This window comes from Uloborus diversus, unplaced genomic scaffold (assembly GCF_026930045.1).
Source record: "Uloborus diversus isolate 005 unplaced genomic scaffold, Udiv.v.3.1 scaffold_126, whole genome shotgun sequence".
Lineage (NCBI taxonomy): Eukaryota > Metazoa > Arthropoda > Arachnida > Araneae > Uloboridae > Uloborus > Uloborus diversus.
The window spans coordinates 169,731-194,681 of NW_026557943.1; the positions used below are offsets into that span (position 1 = coordinate 169,731).

The window sequence follows — 24,951 nt, forward strand, 5'->3', positions numbered from 1 at the left end:
GCTAAAATTTATTTTCTAGTCCTATTGCCCGTAAATTGACATTGCTCCCGTAAAAGCTAGAATTTATTCTCTACGCCTATTGCCCGTAAATTGATATTACTTCCGTAAAAGCTATAATTCGTTTTCTAGGATCACTGCCCGTAAATTGGCGTTATGCTCATAAAACTTTTCTATGGTCACTGCCTCCTGTAAATTAACATGATGTTCATAAAAAAATGTCATTCTTTATCGTCACTGCTCACAAATTATTAGGTGCTTTAAAACTTAGTTTATTGTCATATAAGAACCAAGTTATAAATAAAAGTTTTAAGAACACAATAAAATGCAAGTCATTTTTACAATTCAATTAATGCGTAAAATAGGCTAACACTGTTAGTAATGCAGTTTGAGGACCCCAGTTGCCAGAATTATAAATATTCTATTAAATGATCTCTAAAAATGAGAATGCATGTTTAAGAGAGAGAAGTATAAAAAGAAATATAGAAAAAATCCCGTGAAATAAAGGAAACTTAACTGAAAAAAAAAAAAAAAAACCAGTAAAGCTTTTTTACTGTATGGATTATAGTAAAATACAACACTTAATATTTTATGTAAAATGCTTACATACACAATAATTTGTTTCATCGCTAAAACACATGTTACCAATATTGGCAACTAGTGTTTTTTTAATGGTTCGTCCATTGCCTTTACTTGTTTGCTAACCTCGTTCATTCAAAGAACATAGAACATTCAAAAAAGTTATATAAATTATTAAAAAACATATTTATACTTCATATTTAAAAAGTTATAAATTAATTAAATTATACATAAATTAAAAACTTGTGCAGTCGACTTCAAAAATAGACTGCATTTTTTACTAGCTAGCATAAACTTGTGGATAAATTAATTTTTAAACACCATAAGTATCCATTAAAGGTAAGCATCTCGAAAACAATTTTATCGAGAGAAAGAATTTTAGCTCAAAAATTATTACCAAAACAATATGTGAGCATGTCTACATAAGAAATAAGAAGAGACAATATCCAGAAGTGTCAACAATGAAAACAAAGAAGTTAAAACATCAAAAAGGTTTATTTTACACTAATTACAAGTTAAATAACAACATAATTACAAATAAACTTTTTCAGAAGAGAAATTATGGTCAAATTTTTCAAAACTTGGTTGAATCACTTTTTCCAAATCTTTATTCCTTTTGGATCCTTTAGTTCAGTAACTTATCCAAAATATTGCCCTAAAAAGAAATCACCATAAGGAAAATTAAGAATGATTTATTTTTCACACATTTAAAGCAGAGCAGCATTCTCACTAAATAGTAGAGACGTACCGAGTAGCACTTTGGCCGAGTAGCCGAGTACCGAGTACTCGGCCTTTTATTACTCGGCCGAGTACCGAGTACTCGGCAGAGTTTCAAGTACCAATTATGTTTTAAGAAGAACCACTGACACACATGTGATGAATTTTGAACTTATTGGAATAGTAGTATAAACCTCCTTGTCCATATAATAGTTTTTAAAACTAAATTCCTGCTGAAATTTAATTACGCATTATATATATATACAATTTTGTTTGTGTCAAAAATTTTACAAAAAAATAATTTTTTAAATTAAAAATAAATAAATAAAAGGTATGATTAATCAAGTTGGAATTAAAACAAATTACAATAAAATCCCTCTAATGCGGACACTAACAGGACAATTTTTTTTTCTGCAATATAGAGGTGTCCGCAGGACAGGGGTTTAATAATGTTATTTGCATTGGAACTGGGGAATTAAAAATTGTCCGCATAAGAGGGGTGACCGTTAGGAAGGGTTTCACTGTATACCAATCAATTATAGTTCTAATCTGCCAAACATAAATAATTTTTAAAAGCAGATAAAACAAATGTGCAGGAACACTCCAGACCGTGTGTTTCTGCCCCCCCCCCCCCCGTTACAAGGAACGTCTTTTTCAGTGCATAACATGTGAGCTAAAGAATGTAAAGACATTCAACAAAAAAATACGACTTTTGTTGGATGCCTTTAAATCTACGAGCCCCCATTTTGTGCATTGAAAAAGGAATTCCTTGTAATGCCAAAACACGTGTCTGCAGAGTTCCTGCACTGTACTTTTAAGGTTGTTTTATTTTTTAAGCAAAGGTATTTTTACATTTTTTATAACTAATTTTTGTTTGTAGCAAAAATCCATTTTTGATATAAAAATTCCATACTTTCTATACTTACATTTCTTGCGTAATTTTTAATAAATAAGTTTTATTAACTTTGGGGACATTAAAATAAAGATTTATTCCATTGAAGCATTACAAACTTCATTATTCTCAAAATTTAAATTTGACTTATAAATTTTAATTGTAAATGATTGCAGAATATAATGCTTGCTCTTTTTTTATAAATTTTAGTATCTGTCTTGGACAATATTCAATTTTTTGCAACTACTCGGTATTGGCCGAGTATCTAATCAGAATTTGGCCGAGTACCGAGTACTCGGCAAATTGGCCGAGTACGGAGTAGTTACCGAGTACTCGGTACGTCTCTACTAAATAGTGAAAATCAAAATAAAGCATTTTAAAGCACCCTATTTTTTTTCACCCCTTTCCCTGGTTTCATAAGGTTTTCCTCCCTAATATGATGTTCAAAGGATTTTTACATAATTTCCAGGAATCCTAGGAAAAAGCACATGCATACATAGAAATATAAGCTATAATAAAATTAAACAAAAAATTAAGGCCAGATCAAAAGACATCGTAACTGCTAAAATGTATAAATCTTAAGCTTAATGCATAAAAGCTGGTAAACATGTAAATATCGAAAAATTTGTTTCATCAAATCAAACGAATGACAAAGAAAAGCATTTTTCCGACATCAATTCAAAATATGTGGTCTGTTTTGAAAAGAAAACAAAATGAGGTTATGAATATTTAGTGAACATCAATTTCAAAAAAAGAAAGAAAATCAATTGAAAACATAAACAATAATGATGATCATTAAGAGATATAATTAAACATAAAGCACTTTGGAGTCTTGCAAAGATCTCGGGGGAAACCTGCAACTGTAGTACAAGTATAAGGGGAAATTTCAGGGAAAAAACATTTTGGCATTTTTAGTGCCAATACTGGGCTATTTCCTGACGGACATCTACAGTATGATAAACAGATATTGAAAACACCTTTTATCAGAGCATAAGCATCTAAGCTTTTGGACCCCATACATAAGCATGGTAGCAGATTTTCTAATAGAGGGGCTAAGGGGGGCCACAAGGGATAAATAAAAATAAACTATTTTATTAGATAAATTTTCATTCATTTTCCCATACATAAATAAAACTTTTAAACAAATTTTATAAATAAAAACATAAAACATATTTGAATAAAACCACTTTTGTTCGCTATGGGAATAATATCGGAGTCCGAGTCCAGTCCTAAAGGATGCATTTGTACTGGTTTAATATTTGTATTTTTTTTCCAAGTTCGAAAAGAAAAGTAAAGACAGAAAACATGTTGCATTGTTGGAAGGAAAAAGAAACTCCGGGAATCTTCAACTCCTTTACCCCAAAAATAAGAGACAGCAAATTTATTGGTCAAAAATTTTTTAAGTACAAAGAAGCTAACCAATGTATGACTAACCAATTTTTAATGCTTGAAAGAACTGTCATGGAAAAATTAAGTTTTTTAAATCAATTTCAATTTTTTCCTCCATACATTCAGAAAAAACTAGTTTTAAATTTTAAACTTTAAATCTTTTTGGATTTCCTTTTTAACTGAAAACTTATTTCATGCTCAAGATCCATAAAGATGTTCCAATAAGTGAAAATTTTCCCTTGTGTATGTCAGTTGATCGTTAAAAAAGGATCTATATTCGGTACTTGACCCAGTAGCATGAACTTGGGTCGAGTACTCAGTAATCATCCTAAGTACTACTCAACTACACTAAATTACTGCAATCAATAGTAGGACAATGTTTTCAACCACACATGCACACTGGGTTTTAACATGCATACCCACCAACTTTGAAAAAGCTCATCGTTTAAATTAGGGATACATTGAGTATGCAGTTGATTTTTGGTATACTGATGGCTATTTGGCACACAAAACCGAATACTTGGTTTGGCTTAATATTACCTTAATATTTAGTCATCAATTGAATAGTAAATAACATAAATAGTTGACAATTAGTAGGCAAACAATTTTTTATACAATGAATGTATAGTACTCTAGTACAAACTTCCAACCTGTTATTTACTAATATTATCACATTTGGGTAATTCTTCAGAAAACGTAACTTTTGAATGCAAATATTTTTCAATCTTGAAACCTTTTGTTTCCTTTTTTTTCCCGTTCTTACATGAAAGTGTTACCTACTAGAAGTAACCATAAACAATGGCCCAGCTAAGTTTTAATTATTTTACGCATAAATAAAAAATAAAATAATCCCTTGTTCGTAGAAATTTTTTTTTAAAAAAGAAAAAAAAACTTTTAGTATTTAAAAATTGAGGCCAATTTAATATCAAAGTAGTAGTTTTGTTAATTGTGCAATCAATCAGCTATTTTAATGATTAGTGGGAATATAATATTAAGTTCTCTTAATTAAAGTATGGTTTAATTAGTAGTTTCAAATACATGTAAAATACTACTAAAATGAACTAAACCACAATATTAAAAAGTTAAATATACTTAAACAATTATCATTTGAGGCACTTGTGAAAGGAATAATTAATAAATAAGTATATACTTTTAATTAAGTTATTAAGCAACATAAACAGCCACACAAGGTGTGTGACATGCCACGGAAATGAAATTCACACGTTGTGAACCAAAAATAAACTAAAATAAAACTTATTATTCAAAAATTGGTGGCAGGTTTAAATCGATATATTTTTGATGAAATTAAAAATCATTGTTAAATGAATTGTTCCTAAAATTTTTTACTGTAAAAGGCATGTGACAGAAAAGTTACTTTTTGAAGAATGACTCATTTAAGGTGATTTTAGTGCAAGAGAAAACATTCAGATGTTACATTTAAGTTTCGTAGCTTTTCACTTTCTTTTATATCTTACGCCACATAAACATTTTTTTTTTTACCGCTTATAAGTCATAAGTATGAAATTAAACTCAGTGGCGCAAAATTAGAGGCAATCCCACCGTGCCCATATCAATCTTCATGACAGAGGGCTGTGGAGTGCAAAGGCAGGTGTTCTAGTAAGGTGGTCAGCCGAACGTGGAACCTCCAGTGTTTAGTTTCCAAGCATGCTTGGTACTCATTTTATTGACCCACTTATGGGATGAAAGGTCGAATCAACTGTGCCCAACGGGGAATTAAACTCAAATCTGCAATGAGGAGGCACAAAGTGCCACTGGACTTCTTAGGTATGAAACACTAAGCAGAAAAAATCAATTTGTGAAATGTTTCTCGTCTCACAAATGTTTAAAAAAGGCAATTTATAACGTGCAAAGAAAACACTCAGAAATTAAATTTTGCAGCATTTTGATTTCGGAAGTTTTACCATTCAAAATATTATGTAATGCTTAAAACAAAATAATTAATCTACAGAAAATAGATAAGCATCCTCAATTCTGAATTGCCATAAAATAAAAATACAAAAATTACATTTTTTAGCCAAATATTCAGTCTTCAGTCAAATATTTGACTAGAATTCTAATAAAATATTCGCTCAAAAACATAATTGAACTATCAAATCATCCAAAAGAAATCAATAACCAAACTCTCGACAACAAACATTCTTTTATAACACTATTTAATTAAAACACTAAAGAAACAATCATTTAAAAAACACAAAGGTATCTGTTCCACAATAGTGGAGGCTCATCCCCTAAAAGACGGTGCCTCAAAGAAGGACATTCCTAAAAAAGACACCCTTACAGTAAATTTTATTAGCAGTCTACTTTTGGTTCTTTTCAATAGTAAATGAGTGTTACTGATATGATTAATATAATTCTTAGATTGCAAACATCACAATTGGAAAACAAAATATCAAACATATCATACTATTTTGAACACGCTTAAAATGAATTTCTGCTAAGATAAACTACATTTGTGATCCCTGTCCTTTTGATTGTTAATGATTGATATTTGGATAAGATAAACTAAGGTGAAGGCCAATAGATTATAAAGGTCCCTTGGAGTTAGTTTTAATAAGGTTTGACTGTATTTTCAAAATAAATATGGAAATCTGTGCATCTTACATGCAACGATGGATACAAGGTGAGGGTCATAATTCTCTGCCGACATTATTATCCAATCACTTTGTGCTCAAATATACTTAATGAATAACCTGCAAACAATTGGAGTATTTTTTTTTTAAAATTCACTTAATATTTTTTAAAGTAAAAATCTGGAATACAACTTCCTTTCATTGCTTTTAAAATTAATTAGTATTGTTTATGTCCCACAAGGTGCTTTATTTCTGGATAAGTTATTGCTTTAATTGACACCCAAGTATTTTCAGAATTTTTTATGCACCTTAAAAATATTCTTCAGCATGACCAGCCCTAAAATAGCAGTATCTAACCCCCTGATATCAACATTTTCATCATTTTCAAGTTGTACCACAAAAGATGGCTAATGCACTTCTTTTGTCGTAAGTAGGATCAGGCCCGGCATTTTAACTACTGTGAATGCGTTAGGCATTAGGATCGGCAATGGGGTTAAAACCAAGGATTCTGGGAGGAATTGAGCCCCTAAAACCTCCTAACTGGCAGCGCCCGTGCATACCCTAGTCATGCTCATCTTTTTTTCTTGGAAGAAAGGGAGGGGGGGAATCCCCCCCCCTCCAATGACGAGCATGGATGGGTATGCAGTGGGACAGCCAGGGTTGAGATTTTAACTGTTGAAAGCTGCCCAAGTATCCTTGGTTGTAGCACATGTTGCCAATCCGAAATACAGTAGTTTATATACGTATAAGGCAAGGGGGCCCATATAGGGGTGCAAGGGGGGCTAGAGCCCCCCCTTGAAATTAGAATTTCCTTGCTTTTAGTACTTTTTTCCTTGCAAAAATGTAAAAAGTTATTAAAAATGTCAAATTTTAATGACTCTAATCTGTCCTGAAATCAGTTTCCATGGGGAAAATATATAGCTAAACCAAAGGGAAAATATTTGAGCCCCCCCCCCTTGCAACTTTGCATATGGGCGCCCTGCCTATACAATACAATACAAATAGGACGTGTTCTCATACCTATACAATACAAATAGACTACCTAAGATTACAAAATGAAGAGTTCTGTTTTCGTGTCCAGTTCATCTGACATCACTCTGTGGCACAATTATACTTAACATTTTATATTCTTTTAAATTTATTATAAAATTTTATTTTTCCATATCTATAACATTTAAATACAACAGCGACCAGAAATAAAAGCACTGAATACAAGTAGAAAAATTACAATTGTTAGTTTCTGAGCAAAGAAACTGATCGTCGCTCAATAGAGTTTAGAAAAGCATTTCTTAAAATAAAATATTAATACATACCTCTAAATAAATTTTGATGAAACACTTTTTGATCCAAAAGTTATTTTTCACCCAATTGTGCAAACTGGATCAAACTTTAAAGCAAGGATTGTCTGGGTGAAAGAAAATTCAACTAAGTATATGGAACAAAATAAAAAATGATGGGTATGATTATGCATCATGTATATAAAAAAACCCTAGATTAAATAAAAAATTATTAAATAAAAACAAAAAACCCAACTGCGTAAAAACCAAAAAAAAAAAAAAAACTAAAAAGAAAAATGTATAAGCCCAGTAGTTTAGAATGTATTAAGTACCTACTACCAAATAACTACACCATTGAAATAGTTTTATAACTGTACACACATAGGACAAAGCAGAATAGAAGGATCAACAGTCGGGGCCCATTCCTTTCTGATTCAAGAACCCCGTAAAATCTGAATGAACGACATTTTCGAAAACGTTTTCGATTCTGAGTATTTTTTTGAAATTGAAGCTCCAAAAATTCAAAATTTTTGACGATCTTTGATGACATGGAGAGAGGGGGTTGAGGGACTCTCCCCTGAAAAAATTTTGGAACTCAAGTCGTAAAAATACAGTTGTAGGCGATTTTTTGTGATGAGTTTGGGGGGAGGGGGAGAGTTTGAGGACCTTTTTTTCCGGAATTTTTTCGAATTTACAAATTTAAATTTACAAAGGTAAATTTAGGTTTGTGAATTCGGGGGGGGGGGATCACCCCAATTGCTCCCTCTGTGGATACACCACTGCCCCTCCCCCACTTCAAGGACCTGCAACCATGACTCCTATAAACCTGCCAATATGATTAAAACACATTCCAGTCAAAAACATTCATACCAGAACCAAATCATTCGAAAGAATGACCTGAAACGTGCCTTTGACAACAAACATTCGATTATAACACTATTTGAATGAAACACTTCAAAAAACAGTAGTACAACCAGGGGGAGGGTTCATAGATCTAGACCCTAATTGAAATGACCAAAAAAATTCAAAAATGAAAATATTTGTGTTTCACACATAATTTCTCATTAGTCGTATATAAGAAAACTTCAAGTAAGCACCGTTAATACGTTTTTGAAAGTACTGCATGAAACAAGCGTATAAATGAAAAAAAGTATAATAGGTTTTCGTTATTATGTATTGGACTCAGCAGTGACTAATTTTGAAAACGTATAAATGATAAAAACGTATAAAAGAGAAACGTATAAACTGTGCTTCACTGTATAATACACAGAGTGGTCCGAAAGCGGGAGTAACCCTCGTTTAATTTTACTATGGTTGAATGTTTGCTGTACAGTTCAGGCTCCGATCTGAGTACCTGCAGTTCGGGGGGGGGGAGGGGGGCACATCCTTAAGAGATCCACGATCCAAGAAATTGAGGGAAAAAAAAAAGAAAAAAAAACTAGTACTGAGACTTATTTACGTAAACAATATACACTGCTGGTCTAGGAGAGGACCCACTGAGTTTTTGCAAGGGGGCAAAAATTTATAGAGCCGGGCTTAACAGTTACTTTGAAGTCTTAAGAACTTCAGTTGAACAAGATCCATGTTGCAACACAGCTGAATTCTGCACCATATTCCACTCAATTTTGGCGTTTAGAACATTGCGTTTAAAATTCTGCTCCGAACCCAGCAAAACATCTGCAATAACATGGAGCAGAATTCCGCTGTGTTACGACATAGATGGTGCTCTGCCGATTTTTACTACTTTCAAGACTGTAAAGTGACTGCGTAACGAACATAACACTAAATATACGATGGGGGAGGGGGGTCACCCCGTTTGAACCACTCTGTATTCTGCATATTAGACCCTTAAAGAAATGAAATCCTGGCTATGCAACCCCCAATAAAAAGTTATTTGATATTATAAGTCACATGAACGACTATTCTGTATATTAGACCCTTAAAGAAATGAAATCCTGGCTATGCAACCCCCAATAAAAAGTTATTTGATATTATAAGTCACATGAACGACTCTCTAAAAAAGGCATACCCACAGTAAATTTCAATAGCACAATTTCACTACTTTAATCACTTCCTCCCCCCCCCCAAAAAAAAAACCTATACTTAACTTCTATGATGAAAACACAGCCTACTAGAAAGACATGGCTTCTCGTCCGCTCAGATTGAGCAAATTGAAAACTGCTTCAATTTCATAGAGAGCTGCGATTCAGACAATACAGCAGTTAATGATGTGAACATTCTTCTTACAGTAATTATTATACAAAATATTATATTTTAAGTTATGAATAGTTGTAAGTTACAGTAAAACATAGTATTATTATGGAAATTTACATTTAATTTATAAGTTTAGGCACATTGAACCAGAAACAATTCAGTAATTAAGTGTTGAAATTTGATAAGAAATACATGTTTCATCACATTATTTTTGGTTTATAATAATTGTATGAATAACTGTTTAAAGATTTAGCTATTAAAAAAAATGTATGAAACATGTTTTAAACATTTCTAGCTGTGAAACTAATGAAAACAATGATGTCATTATTTATATTTTCTACTAAAAACGAATCTGTCGTTAATAGGTAGCCTAAAGCAATTTATTTTCAACTACGTACCTATGTTTTATTTCATTGGTTTAAATGTAACATTTGAGTTCATTAAAAACAATCTAAAAAATGTAACCAATTCCTATTAGTCATTGATCAATGATCATGGTTATTTAAAACCAGGAATATAAAGCATGCAGAGAATTAGTAAATAATTCATTTTGTCCTCATGCACAACATCTTTAATTAATTACATTAATTTAAAAAAACACTGCAGAAATTTTTGAATGAAACTATGGAAATTAAAACACATGGAGCATAATATGATATTCATTTGTGCGTTTATATTGCATCACGTTTGCATGCATTGTATTATGTAAGTACGTCTTGATACAATCAATATCAATTCTAAATTTCAACGTTACAGCGAAGCTTCGGTACTCGCCATCAATCAATGCTCACAAATTACTGTTATCAAAATAGCTAATAAAAAAAGAACAGCAGATTAAAATTACACTTAAACAATAGTATAGAAAAAAAAACACTTACTTAATATTTTTGACTCCAGACATTGGAATCACATGGCGAGGGAAGACAACATTCTTTCTTTTTTTTCGACGCCTAGGAGCAATACTTAGATGAGAGCCTGGATGACAGAGTCTCTACTCTCCAATACGTATATTTGGTCCAGATATTGTAAGACGTATATCATGTATTACATATTAAAAAGGTTATCTAAAGACAACATTCGTTCAACACAAGGCATATATCTTGACTTTTCTCCTTCCCGCTTCTTTGCGTAGAAACACGTGACAACGACACGTGATCTTTATCAGCTAGCAAATTACGGGGAATGACCGTATTCTGCACAGATTAAGGGACTTGACGACTGCCCCGTAATTTTACGGTCAACGCAACTTAAATTTACTGTAGTTTTTCTACAATTACGGTCACTGCGCTGTTTTCTTGAAGAAGGGCACTTACCGTATAATTTTATGGCCAATGCCCCTAAATTTACGGAAATTTTTTACAGTGTAGCCAATTTCTGCAGTTTCAACCTCACAGCTAAAATAGTCGACAATTATGACCCACAATACGCTTCTCTATCCCCTTGTAATATATCATTTGCCTCGGCTACTGGCTTTGAACATTTTACTAATTCTTAGAGATAGGGGAATTCCTCATCGCTAAAGAAACACGTCATATGCAACTTTAGATTAATTTCCTCGATGTAGAATTTTACAGCCACAATCACCTTCAACGAATCATAAAGGTTATTCCACCGGGTTTCGGTGGATCTGGGGAGGGATCGACCAATAATCTGTTCAAGCACTTCTGCGGTTTTTGGCCTGTTTGAAATACGCCACAGGAGATTGCATGAGTCGGCAATGAAAAAGTGCAAAGAAAACAAGCCTGAGTTTGACTTGATTGCTTTCTGAATGTCGGTGATTGCACACAATGCCAAGGTGTGGGCACAACACCTTAGGTGAAAATGTAATGCCGCAACAAGTCGTCGACCGACACGCACAGTTCTTCATCAACGTCACCACCATTATCCAGTTCTTCGTCATAATTGTCTTCTACGTTCGTGGACCACAGATGAACTTCAAAAACTGTGAAAGCTTTTAGGAAGTTGCTCCCATTGTCGGTTACCGTAGCAACGATCTTATCCAGTGACAATCCATATTTACAATTAATCCCATGCAAAAAGGTGTAAAAGACCCCTTTGAAACATCCAAATGCAACCCAAAGGGGAGGTGTACAACTAGATCCCACTAGGAGTCTACGTACCAAATTTAAACATTCTACGACATACCGTTTTTGAGTTATGTAAAATACATACGCACATGCATACGGGCGTCACGAGAAAACTCGTTGTAATTAACTCGGGAATCGTCAACATTGATATTTCGGGCGTGTATACGTTTTTAGGCATATATGCTCGACTGGGCGGGTCGAAAAAAACTCAACATTCATGCGGGGGAAAGTAAAATGGAAATTAAGGCCAATTTTTGAGTGAAAACTTTTTTCGCGAATACAATACTTCTTTTTTTTGTAAAAGATCGCTGCGGTTAAATGCTTCAGTAGATTGCGAGATGCAAAAACATGTTCCGTGAGATTTCATATAAGTATGTATTCATATGAATGTTAAAATCTGGGTTTTGCTTTAGAATGTTCTGGAACGGATTTTGGCATAACAAGTTTTGAAAAATTCCACTTCTAAAATTTTTGGACTCATCGCAATATTGTCATTTTTCTTTAGAAATTCGCTAACACCCAAAACTCGACCTGCTGCAAGGTACAGACATTTATATTGGCCTTGTGAATTTTTTGGTGAATCCAAATGAACTCGTATTCATAGATGTGAATCCGAAGTGATTTGGATTCATAGGTGTGAATCCAAATTTCGTATTCAGATTCACACTTGTAAATACGAATGTATTCGGATTGACACGCTAAGGTGCTGTGAATCAGATTCGAATTTACGAGTACGAATCTGCCCATCTCTGGTGGTGGTACATGAAAGACAGGATGCCGTAACAGGGAATCACACTAGGTCTGCTAAAGGCTAAACAGCGTAAAACGCAGCCCCCATTAGACGAAAAAAAAAATTCCCAAATGAAATAAAAGTAAGGAAAATATGCTAAGTTTTCCAGATTGCTTTCATTTTGAAATATCGATTCATAAAAATATGAGCTTATTTTAAATGAAATAACAATAAGATTAAAATAAGTATAAAATATTAATAAGGACATGTTGTTGGGGAAATTCGACTAATAGCGGCCATAAAGAAACGTCTTTAAAGAAAAAGTAGTTTTTTTATTATTTATATTCGTAATGAGCCCTTATTGAGGCTTTTGCAAAATGCTTCATATGTGATCTCGGATCTGTAAAACTAGGTCTATGGAGCAGAAACACTAATGATTGTAATGATTGCCCATAACTGAATTTGTCTTCGTATTCATACACTTTACGCAACGCATTTATTTAAGATATAATTTGCTCATTTGAAGGGCACAAATCATCATTACGCTATCACGTTGTTACATCATGTGCTTTCTCTGAATATCTATTATGGCTTAAAATATAGGAACAGAATAGCACGATATAATATTTTTACATATTACGAGCTTATTTTTAACACAGAGGTATCCCTTATATTTGAACTCGTTTCTGAAATAAGTACTTAAAAAAAAAACACAATCTACACAGTTGTAGTCATTTAAAAATTCTTTATTGTGTGTAAAACAATCTCTTCTTGATTTCTCTCTTCGTAGCCACTTCGTGAATTGAAGCGCCAAAGCATGAAACAAAGAATTGATCGGGCTTCGACCTGTAAGTGCAGCCGCCCAGGCCAGTAAGTTTTGGCCAGTTCGGGCTTTATCCGTAACATATACATCAGTTTTCTTCACCTTAGTTCACCAAAACCTACTGTTCGGCTAATTTTCTGCTGCGTCAAAACAACACGGTGATTAGAATGACTTTTGACTGGAGCAGCAGTTAAAATGCAATTTTCAAACGATTCCACTCTGTAACACAACTGGAGAAAACCACACAAGTTTTGAATTTCTGTCTGTGCGCAAGGATAATTTTCTGATACATTTCATTTCTCAATTAGTAGGCCAAAAGCTGATTACTTACAAAAGCGATTATAAGGTATGAGGGTCACTCAATAACGAGCCTTAGGCTACAAAACAGACATTATTCGACATTCTTCAAAAATACTGACCGAATTTGTTTAAACACTTATTCCACTGGGAAATTAGTCACGTAATTCCATGATCATTGAAGTCATTTGGCTGCTGCTGGAATTAATTACGCACGCAATCCTTTACTTTACCCTCCGAATGAAATCGTTGTCCCCAAAGAGCCTTTTTGAGTTCCCCAAAGATCTGGGATCTTGTGGAGATACATCTGGACTATAAGGGGCGTTGTTCACGACTGCCCATTTAAATATCTGCAAAAGTTTCTTCTTTTCATTGGCTGTCTGTGGTCCAGCGTTATTGTGCATCAGGATGACAGCACGTGGAAGTTTACCGGAACCACACACAGTCAATGCAAAAAAGGATTTTTTTTTTTTGTGGAAATTTATGTGGGAAGTTTTGAACCACCCCTCTTATAGTCCAGACCTGTCCCCATATGAGGTAGTGAGGAGCAAAGGGATGCACGTGGCAAAATTAAAAATTCGGAGATTAACAGTATAAATGGTAGGTGAACCCCTCCTTTGTCTTGGGGCAAGAGATAGTACCAGTAGCCCTGGTAGTTGTTGCTGTACAGCATGATTTAGAAAAAAGAATTGAGGAAAGCCTACATAGGACGTAATCTTTGTACCCTTTTTACACAACTTGAAAATGTCACCTTGCATCACTTTGCTTCTCTCTACCTCATATGATTACATATTTTTGAGGAACTCTAGAAGTCGCTTCGGGGACAACGATTTCATTCGGACGATGAACTAAAGGAGTGTTAGGGTAATTGGTTCCATCAGCAGCAAAATAACTTTTATGAGGAAGGAAATGTGCGACTAATTTCTTAATGGAATAAGTATAAAAACAATTTCGGTCAGTATTTTTGAAGAATGTCGAATAAGATCTGTTTTATAGCCTCCGCATCGTTATTTATTGACTGACCCTAATACATTAAAAATTATTGCATAAGAACAGAGTATTTTTTATTTAAGTATATCTGCTTTGTTACACCTCCCGTGTATAAAATGGGTTGCCGTTTAGTTTTTTCAAACGTCGTAGGTGCAGCAATAGGAATAGGTTTAGCTTCTGGCCTAAAAGCGAGTAATTAGATCTAGGTACGAGCATTGATCTTAGCACTACTAATCGCACCACAACTAAAACATGTGCAAACGGAAACAATTTTAATTAGAGCTGGTACACAACGGCATCTTGAGTTTTTTTATATTTCAGTATATTTTTATTGCAAATATTGCGGTCCTGAAAGCATTCTTAACTGCAAAATTTGGAGCAAGTAAGTAACGTCCTTGTTTATAGCATTAGTTATCTAACTTGTCAATAAAATTACAGAATAGTAGAGGTTTTTTATCGTAACTTTAACTTTGCTAAAGACTAAATGGCAGAAAAAAAGTTCCCAGTTCTTACCTCCGTGGCATGTCCACACACCAGGTGTGCCTATTTTTGTTTCTTTAACTTGTTTAATTAAAAGTATATATTTATTTATTATTTCTTTCAAAAGTATCTCAAATTAATTGTTTGAATTTTATGTTTATTGTTTATTTATTTTTTAAATATTTTAGTTCATTTTAGTAGGATTAGGAATTATGTCGCACAATGAATTCTTACTTCTTTTACCCAGGCACAAAATGCCGTTTCCCATTAAACAGATGGCAGTAATAACATCACATTTTATTTCCCATTATAAAAGGGAGCCCCCTTGTTTATTTTCAGCCACAAATAAGTTGTGCGATTTCTGTTAAAGAAGATAGATTTTGTTTTAAAAACGAAATGTGGTTATTGGGAATTCTCATCTTTTCATATGCTTAACATGTGCAGATTGTAGCAACAATGAAAGAAAAAAATTCCTTAAAATGTATCTATTAGGTCTATATTAATGGGAAATTCCTAATCTCCGTGAATCTCATCTCCGTGATAAACTTGAGCAGTGTCATTATTTATGAAGTGAGAATAAATAATGCAGGGAAAATACATCAATTTTAAACAGTTTAAAAAAATTATAAGTTACCATTATATTATCAAATTTATTAACTTATTAATACTATATTTTTTACACAAATTTGAACTGAAAGAAACTAAAATTTAAGCCATATTTTAACTAAGAGCTATTAGATTCACACTAATAATTAAAATAGCTCATTAACAAAATTACTGCTTCGATATCAAAGTGGCCTGTACTTTTATAAACACGTTTTTTTTTTTTTTTCATTTCCATGAACAAGGTTTTTTCACTTTTATTTATGAACAAATTAATTGGAATTCAGGTGATCCATTGTTTATGGGAACTTCTAGTAGGTAACATAGAATGTAAGAATGAAAAGAAAACAAAAGGTTTTGAAATTGACGAGTATTTTTATTCAAAAGTTACACATTCTGGAAAATGACCCATAAACAGACAGTGCCTGGGTTTTTGATTGTTTGATCGTGTAGTATGTTTCCATCATTTTGCAATAAGTTGGGTGGATCTTTTAAGAGCGTTTCTTAGTCAGATGGTCGAATTTGCTAGTGAACAATTTTCGTCACAATCGTTCCAAAGTTATTTGTGATTTTTCCAGTAAGCTAATCAATTTGCGCAAGGAAAATCTGAGTTGCTATTTGAAAACGTCAAAATTAGTTTACTGTAATCGTAACTGTGAGCACTGCCTTATTTATAATCATCATAATCTCGAGCGTACATACCTTCAAATAACTAGACTACTATCGATAACTCGAAGTCTAAAATCTCTTATCTCCCTTTATCCCGAAGTTTTTATTCGGTTCCGAAATAATTTCGTGTTTTCAATTCAAAGTTGTCCCTATATCGCGAACGTACTCCTTTTAAGTCGATAGTTTTCATTGGAGTTCGGTTTCCATTTTATGTTTAAAAATGTAACCAAAATACGTTTTTCCCTTTGACACAGTACGTTGCTTATCAGCTTCGTAAATGGGTAAATTTATTTACAGTAGTGCTCTTTAATATACATAGTGTTGCAAAATTACGTGAGAAGTAGCGGATTCGGTTGCTTTTTGCCATGGCTTACAACCTAAAATTTTATTGGAGTCATCTTTGACAGACCTTAAATTTTAGCAAAAAATAGAAAAAAAAATATTTTCTGGATGACTCGAATAATCCGCGTTTGGGACAAAAGACGTTTGAAAGCAATACGAACTGAAATCAAGAGCAAAGAAATTGGAACTGACACAAACTTAATGAAATTTTAAGATGCGATGAAAAATGTGCGCATCAAAAACATTTCTTTTTCGAAGTGTTCTAATAAAATTTATTCTCTAAAGATATTTTTAGTAGTACTATTGGCTAACTTTATCCAAAAATAAGTGTTAGTTTATCGATTATTCTTGAAAATGAAAATAAAAATTGTTCTTCAGAAGATTGGTAAAAGAGTTTCCGAAAACTCGAAGGTTTTAGCCAGTAACATGGGATTTCGAGTTATCGAGGTGGACTGTTTATTGAAAATTTTGTTTAGATTGGTTCAGTGAATAGACTGCTAGGGGGGATGGGGCTTGACAAATATGTTAAATTACTTTTGGACCACTCTGTTGCATTAGAGCTGTTTTCGAGCTTAGGCTAAAGTAAAACTAGTTTATTTTACAAAAATTTGAGTAAAGCCATTGTTGGTTGAGAAAAATCATTCAGAAGGTTGAAACTTTTTTTCTCGACTATGACAAAATAAAATTTTGTTTTTGTTTTGAGGGGTAAAACTGTCCCCTTTTATTATTTGGGGGGGGGGGCAATTATTTTTTTTACTGCCAGCAGAAGATAATCAAGGATTTTAATTGTAATTATGGAGTGCTTCGTTTAGTTTATTGAGGAATTTTTGATTTGCCGTTTTCTTTAAGAATGATTATTTTGACGGGAAATATGACAGATTTTTCTCTCTAATTGAAGCCTGATTGTTAATGCGTGTCAATTGACTAAATTTTATTTTCGAGGTACACCGTGCAAAGACGGACAATGCAGCTAATACAACCATAAAAGTGCTTATGCCATATCTACTGAAATGATAGTTTATCAGGATTTTAAATATTTAGTCGATTTTAATGTGACTGTTGGGGGCGCGGCATCCAAACAAATGGCAATCAAACCCTTCCATGCCTTGCCCAGTATTCCTGAAATGGTGTTCGTCACGCAAATAATTGTAGTTTTCCTTAGAATAGATGGTTTACACCCTGAGCCTAATTGTAAAATTTATTCGCCACGCGAACCAAGGAAACAAGTCTCATGGAGCGGAAAAAAAATGCTCCTTGAGTGCTAAGTAATGAGCCGTGACTCTAATCCAATTACTGCCGAATTGTGTCTTCAGTGCTTGAAATCTCTACCAAATGTTTAGCTAAGTGGAGATGTGAACTACTACCGTTTCTCTACTAAGTGTTTAAAAAAGGAACTAAAATTGGTTTGCATAAAACTTCATGAACTGCTGAATTATTTACAATTTAGTAATCTGATTTACTTCGTACAGGTACCTTAACTTCGATACGATTTTTCAAAGCTCAGTAATTATTTTGTGGGCAGACACCCTGTATTTATTTGGAAGATTATTTTGTAGTTTAATGAATCTTTTAATTTACTTTAATTTAATTGATGTATTTTTTTCATATTTTAATGGACTTCCAAATCTGGTACGACAGCATTTTTAAAAACTTAGCTGTGTATTGGGTGGACTTTCAAGGGGGTCTGTGTTTCGGGAAAACATTAAAAGGTTTCAAGGGGGTCTGTGTTTCGGGAAAACATTAAAAGGTGAAAGTCAAGATCCTTGCTGCCCTATTACGCATTTTTTTTTTTTTTTCATTTTTCAATCCATGAGGTTTTTCGTTGATAGACTTAGTTTAACAATCCAAACAAATGAGTAAGGGGCGGGCTCCACATAGGCAGAAAATCAACAGAAACCGAAGGCAGAAACGTAAAATCTTACCTACATCCGGGTCTTTCTATTTTCGTTCAGCGTAAACGCGGCGTAATAGAGCTAAAAAATATTGAACTAATTATGTTTCTGATAGATTTTTAAGTTATAAACAACCAATGGAAGTTCACCGTCAAATGTAAACATATTTAACGATGGCGTCCTCCATGGTTATGTTGCATGAACGAATGGTGCATTTGGTAAATGTCCATTAGAGAAGATAGGCAATACCGATTAATTAATAACAATCAATTGAAAGTAGTTGAAGGAACAGCGATAAGCTAAATCTAAGCTTTATTTGAGGCTTCCAAGGTCCATTTGTCCGAAATCTGTAATCAGATCAAAATTACTCGATTGTAGTAATTTCATTGAAAATTCGCCAGGGTTACAGAAATATGGTTTCTTGACGCGATCCGAAAAAATAATGGATTTTTTGAACTGACATGTTTTGAGTTATTGATAGCTTGGCAAGATTGGAAATATATGCTTAATTTAGTTCGTGACAAGTTTTACATTTTTTAATGCAGCCTTTAATAATTTTTGACGTATTTTGGTTGGGTTATGCATCGCTTGGCGAGATTGAAAGTTGTTTGTAGTTTTGATGGAATGTTTTAATAGAACTTTTAATGCCACATTTCTGGCTGGATTATCATAACGTGTTCACTTGGCGAAGGTAAAGATAAATAATGGAATGTGTGAACTATTCAATAATTGGAATTTTCAATGTCATTTAATGTTTTGTGTAATTTTATTTTAATGCTGCATATTTCAAATTTTACCTAAACACTTTGTGGCTTTTGATTTTTTTTTTAGAATTAGTATACATCAATGGAATTTTTAAAGTGGTCGAGGAACCTTTCTTTTTAAACTCGCTTCTATCACGTTATAAAAGATTTGTCATAAACTCATCGTAAAACATAAAAAGCATATTTGAGAATGTTATGGCAACTCTGTCTCGCCATGTATCCAAAACTATTGCAGCCAGAGTCATTACAAAATGTCATTAAAATGTCCAAATTCTTTCATAAAAGAGTTCAATCATAAAAAAAGTAATTTTCGGCGGAATGATCAGAATTTGGTATGTTTTTTGAGAAACGCCCACCAAACGCCCAGGCAATTTTGTTTTGCACTCTCGATCCAAACAAAACGTTTTTTCACTAAAAAAGGATTTTTTTTTTTTTTTTTTTTTTTTTTTTTGAGCAATTAAGAATTGACCAAAGTTGATATTGTTCTGCTTTTTTAGATCACCATGGCGACGGTCGTTTTTAATATTTATTTAGTTGGAATTTAAATTTTCGTTGTAGCAGTTGCAAATTCGCAACTCCAAAGATCGAGTACGCTATCTTGTGGTGATTAACAATACTACAGAAAAAGGTTAAACATTCAATTCTAAGTGTTTTCTTTGGGGTAAATTACAGGCTTCAGTCAGCTGTGTAGTGTAATTTGCGAAGAAAAGACAGCTTCCCACAAACAAGATGACAAATTTGTCATTCACAAAGCGTCAAAAGCGCAAGTTATAAGTTACGGCATTTGTTTGTTTTTCCTTTTTTATCCGCTATTAGACAGTGGCTACAGTGCACCCTATAGTTTATTGGAGTTGCGAATTGCCTGTGGTTTGATTTTATTCATTTCTTTCAGGGCTTGATTCGAGCTGACTTTACATTAAAAACGAGCTGATGTGTGCATCACATAACTTCCTTTTACTCCAATTTAACGTCATTTTCCCATTATTGGCACTTTTAATGTGATTCAATAGTTTGCTCTCTAAATGTCATCAACAGTGGCCAAATCAAAACCAAATTAAAAAAAAAGGTTGCCAAATTTGTCGCCAAGTTGGCGACCAAAAGACTGGCGATATATCGCCAAGTGTTCGCCAAAGTAAGACCACTTGAGTTTACATCGAAATTAACAATGGTTTCCCCCCCAAAAATTGCCAAAAGACCTCCTTAGGAACATCCGAATGCAACCAAAAGGGAAGGTGCACAACTAGACCCCACTAAGAGTCCACGTACCAAATTTAAACTTTCTAGGAGATACCGTTTTTGAGTTATGCGAGATACATACACACATACGCACATACATACGTACATACAGACGTCACGAGAAAAATCGTTTTAATTAACTCGGGGATCGTCAAAATGGATATTTCAGGTGTCAGAACGTACCTAGGCATATATCCACGTGTGGTCGAGTCGAAAAAAAAAAAAAAAACAACATTCATTCGGGTTTGAGCAAAATAGAAATTAAGGCCGATTTTTGAGTGAAATTTTTTTCGCGAATACAATACTTCCTTTATTTATAAAAGGAAGTAAAAAAGGTTCTTGTTTAAAAATTACGTTTTCTCAGGCAAAAGCACCTACATAGAGGAATTTGAGCAACAAAACTTCATCTAAATCCAAAATTTCCAGATTGCAAGTTCCCTTACACGCCGCGGACCTGAGTTCGATTCCCGTGTTGGGCACGGTCAATTCAGCCTTTCATCCATTCAGTGGGCCTACAAAATGAGTAGCAAGCGTGCTTAAGAAATAAACGCTGGGGGTTTCGCATTCAGTTGACTACCTGACCGGAAAATCTGCCGGTGAACCCCACAATCCTTGGTCTCATTAAGATGAGCATAGTAGGTCTTGCTTCCCCATGGGTTGTTGCTCCGCTGTGTTCAGTTTAATTCCCATCATTTAAGATTGATTAGAAGAACAGTACCTTACCGTACCTTATGATTACCGCACCTTAATTACCAGTCATAATATGACGGGTGCAAATTGCTTGGCCATTTGCATTCATTCCAAAGCCAACGAGTAGGGTCCCATGGCAATTCGTGATTTGCGAAAAACGATTTGAATTAAAGAACACGACATTCAAATTATTTTTATTGTATTTTTTTCACTTAAACTAAACAATACCCAAAGCGGTGTTTTTTTTCAATACGAAGCCAAATCTCATGTAAATAACTGAATGGGAAATGTTTCAATTTTTGGCAAGCTTCTGCGAATAATTCGTTACAATTTAAATTAAAAACCGCCAAGTAGATAAAACAAGCATTTGACTTACATTGAAAATTTTACCATAACCTAAAATAACACACCATTAAACAACGATGAGAGCTCCATTATTTATTGCAAATCTCGCCAGGTGACCACTTCCACTTTATATCGTATAACGCAATCGCATTATTTCTAGTAATGATTTATTATGTGATTTTGCCAACGCACGCTCATTTATCTTGTTTATGAGTTAAATATACGCCGAAGTAATAATAAATCCCATAATACTTTGTGTTACGGGATGTTGATTATATATCAAAGATCCAATCAGTTTGTAAAGATTTTCTGTTCAGAAAGCGCTGTTCTTTTCGACGTAAAATATTCTAGCCAAGTGGAGTCCACGCTTTCCTGAAACTGAACCGAAAACGAGCCATTTTACGTTTCTGCCTTACGTTTGTGTTTTACGGCGATGTGCAGCCTTGCCCTAAAGAAGTAAAAAATTGAAGGACGTCAGTATAAAAATATTTATTTTGGGTAAGATTTTTCTTTCTTTTTATGAACTACTTCATGCGAAGAGATGGTGAATCACACTGAATACCCAAAGAAACTCTAATTTTGATAGACTTGCGGCATATTTCTTGTGGAAATAAACGTTTTATGAAAAAATTAGTTGTGTTTGTTCGCTTCAAAAATAATTTGCTTAAAACATTTATTTTCACCAGTTTGTAGCCAAATGTTCCAGAGAAAGAGGTTTACAGGGGAAAGCAAAATAATTGTAGGTGGAAACTGAACAGATAATCAACCTTACACTTTTTTTTTGGAAATATAACTTTAAAGCTTTAGGAAAGTTCGCAATTGAATAATTTGCGTAAAAGATTGAGGATTTTTTACAAATTAATTATGCCACGCACTGAGTGGCAATCTTCGACATTATAGGTAAATTGCGCTTAAAGTTTTGACCCAACATTTAATTACGACAAAAGTCATAATCTAATTTCTACTTATTTTTTCAGTTCCTGATGCTGATGGCAGCGACCGGCAATCTCCAGTGCAATCTACCGTGCAATCTACCGTGCAATCTACCGTGCAATCTACCGTGCAATCTACCGTGCAATCTCCCGTGCAATCTCCCGTGCAATCTCCCGTGCAATCTCCAGCACAATCGCCAGCCCAAATCCATCCTGTGGCTTCTGTGGTGTCTCCTGCCAACCCACAGGGCCCAGCACAAGGTCAAGGGCAGTCACCGAGACGTTCCCCCCGATCGCCCCAAATGCCATCCCGTTTAAGTTACGATTCCTCCCATTCTAGCGGGCAAAGAAAGAAAAAGAAAAGTCCTAGCAAGAAGTTTTGGAATGACTACAAGAAGTTAATCGCAAAAGGAGAAAAAATATCGGCTAACTGCATCAAAACCGGGAAAAAACTGAGAGACGAAACCGCAAAAGCAAAGCGTTATTACAACGCAAAAGTAAGACGAGCTCTATCAAGTTCCTCTTCAACCGGTAGCTCATCATCTCGTTCATCTACGTCTGGAGGTCAATCTCCTGCCAGACGCACCCCACCTAAAGATCCTGCCCGCCGAAAAAAACTCCCCTCCACAAATTCTTTTCAAAACTTTTCATTTCGAGCTTCACCCCCTGCTCAGGAGTCTAGTCCACAACTCTCCATCACCTCATCTTTTCAAAATTTCTCTCTAAATGGAAATTCTCCGATTTGTGATGCTGCCTCTGCTCAGAATTCTCCTGCAGAAGTCTCCATCGCCTCTCCTGTTAGACGAACCTTTTTGATGCTCGGTGCTGCAAGTGCTGTGCCTGTTACAGCTCCAAGGTTGTCCTCTATTCGAAGGAGGCTATCTTTCAACACTTCTAACACGGATGCTGCCGTTGCCTGTAAGTCGGTTCACTTTTCTTAGTTTTATCATTTTCAACAAAAGTAGAGCGTAAGAATGTTTGAAAAATTTTTAGCACAATTTTGGGAACATATTTAAGAAACTTATTGTGAGATTGTCGGTCAGTTTTTAATACCATAATACTTGATCCGATTCAATTCATTATTTCAATCAGGGTAACATTTAAAAAAAATGCATTTCATAGATAAAATAACAGGAAAGAAGTTACAAACAGAAGTGTATTTCACCCTGTCTATTAGAAAATTCCTGATTGAGTAGGTGGGAGTAAAGGCTATAACGATAGCCTGACTAGCTCCCACAGTTCAGAAAAGAACTTAATAAAATATCGATTTGATTAAAATACAAACACATAGATGTCTTAAATTAGGAAAAAAAATCAATAGGGAAACGAGCATGCAATGCTTTTTCTCCCGAAAGACAATGCTTATCTTCCGTAATGAACTCTTTAATCGGTCTGGACGCTGTAAGCAGATGAGCACTTTCGGCTGCTTCCCTGAAGGTGCGTAACGAAGTAAGAGTTGATTACGACTTTTGCCACCAACGGAGTTTTCAGCTGCTGGTAGCCTTTCTCGATTGCTTGTAGAACAGCCATATCAGAACACCACACGATAGTGTAATAAAGTTAAAAAAAATAAGTAGCAAGTGGAAGCACTTCGTGGGCATCGGAACCAGTCGGGATAAATAAGTGCGGTGGGCGTTGTCATGAATGTAGGGATGAGTTCAGGCTCATTTTGGAAGCCCGAACCCAAAAACTTGTAAACAAAGTCCCCCCCCCCCCAGTTCGTGTGATATTTCTTATGCCAAAATTCGAAGCGAAGGAACGTTTCTCTTATCCGAAACTGAACCAAATCGAGTCCGACAAAATTGAATGAAATTATTAACCAACTTCAAAAAAAGGTTGCTTCTGTATTGCGGCTTTTTATGCATGTTTTCGATTTATTCCAAAACTACTGGACCGATTAAAAAAAAAAATTGTTGCGAAAGATATACTTCCCAAATGGTTCCATGGTAATTTGGTCTGGATCTGATAAGGGGTCTCCGGAGAAATAAAAAAAACTTTAAATTTCACACGTTGTGTCTACGTACTACAGTTTACATTAACGGCCGGAATACGTCACAAGTCACGCGGTTTTGCTGTGATTGGTGTGTTTTCACACCTTAGGTTTTGGCTTCCTCTTGAACGATATTCAATTCTCGCGGCACATGGATGATTCATTATCGCAACGCTGCGCCGCCTGTTAATTTTTTATTATATGTGCTACAAATGTATTTATTACTACGTAGCAAAGCAGTAAATTAAATATTTTGCTGCTTTTATAGTTGAATCAATTACCTTAATATTTTATTTACTAATAAATAACTTTATTTAGGCACTAAAATATAAATTTCTTTATTTAATATTCCAGTTTTAAATATATTGAGTGTTCAATTCATAAAGAATTGAATACAGAAAGCCTTTCCCCCACGATTTTATTTA

General features: G+C 34.2%; 1 protein-coding gene and 1 long non-coding RNA gene across 2 annotated transcripts in view; one reads left to right on the forward strand and one right to left on the reverse strand.

The window, feature by feature from the left end:
* Positions 1–23,477, forward strand: part of LOC129232546 (nucleolar protein dao-5-like) — a 44,539-nt gene extending 21,062 nt beyond the window's left edge. Inside the window, exon 3 of the mRNA XM_054866681.1 lies at positions 22,582–23,477. Within this exon, the coding sequence (XP_054722656.1) occupies positions 22,582–23,477 (896 nt within the window). The remainder of the gene's footprint in view (positions 1–22,581) is intronic.
* LOC129232545 (uncharacterized) lies at positions 554–10,599 on the reverse strand. The gene is made up of 3 exons (XR_008581364.1): positions 10,535–10,599; positions 7,479–7,570; positions 554–1,231 (listed from the first exon to the last, which is right to left on the reverse strand). It is a non-coding gene; the product is annotated as an uncharacterized LOC129232545 (long non-coding RNA).
* Positions 23,478–24,951: the final 1,474 nt, after the last annotated feature.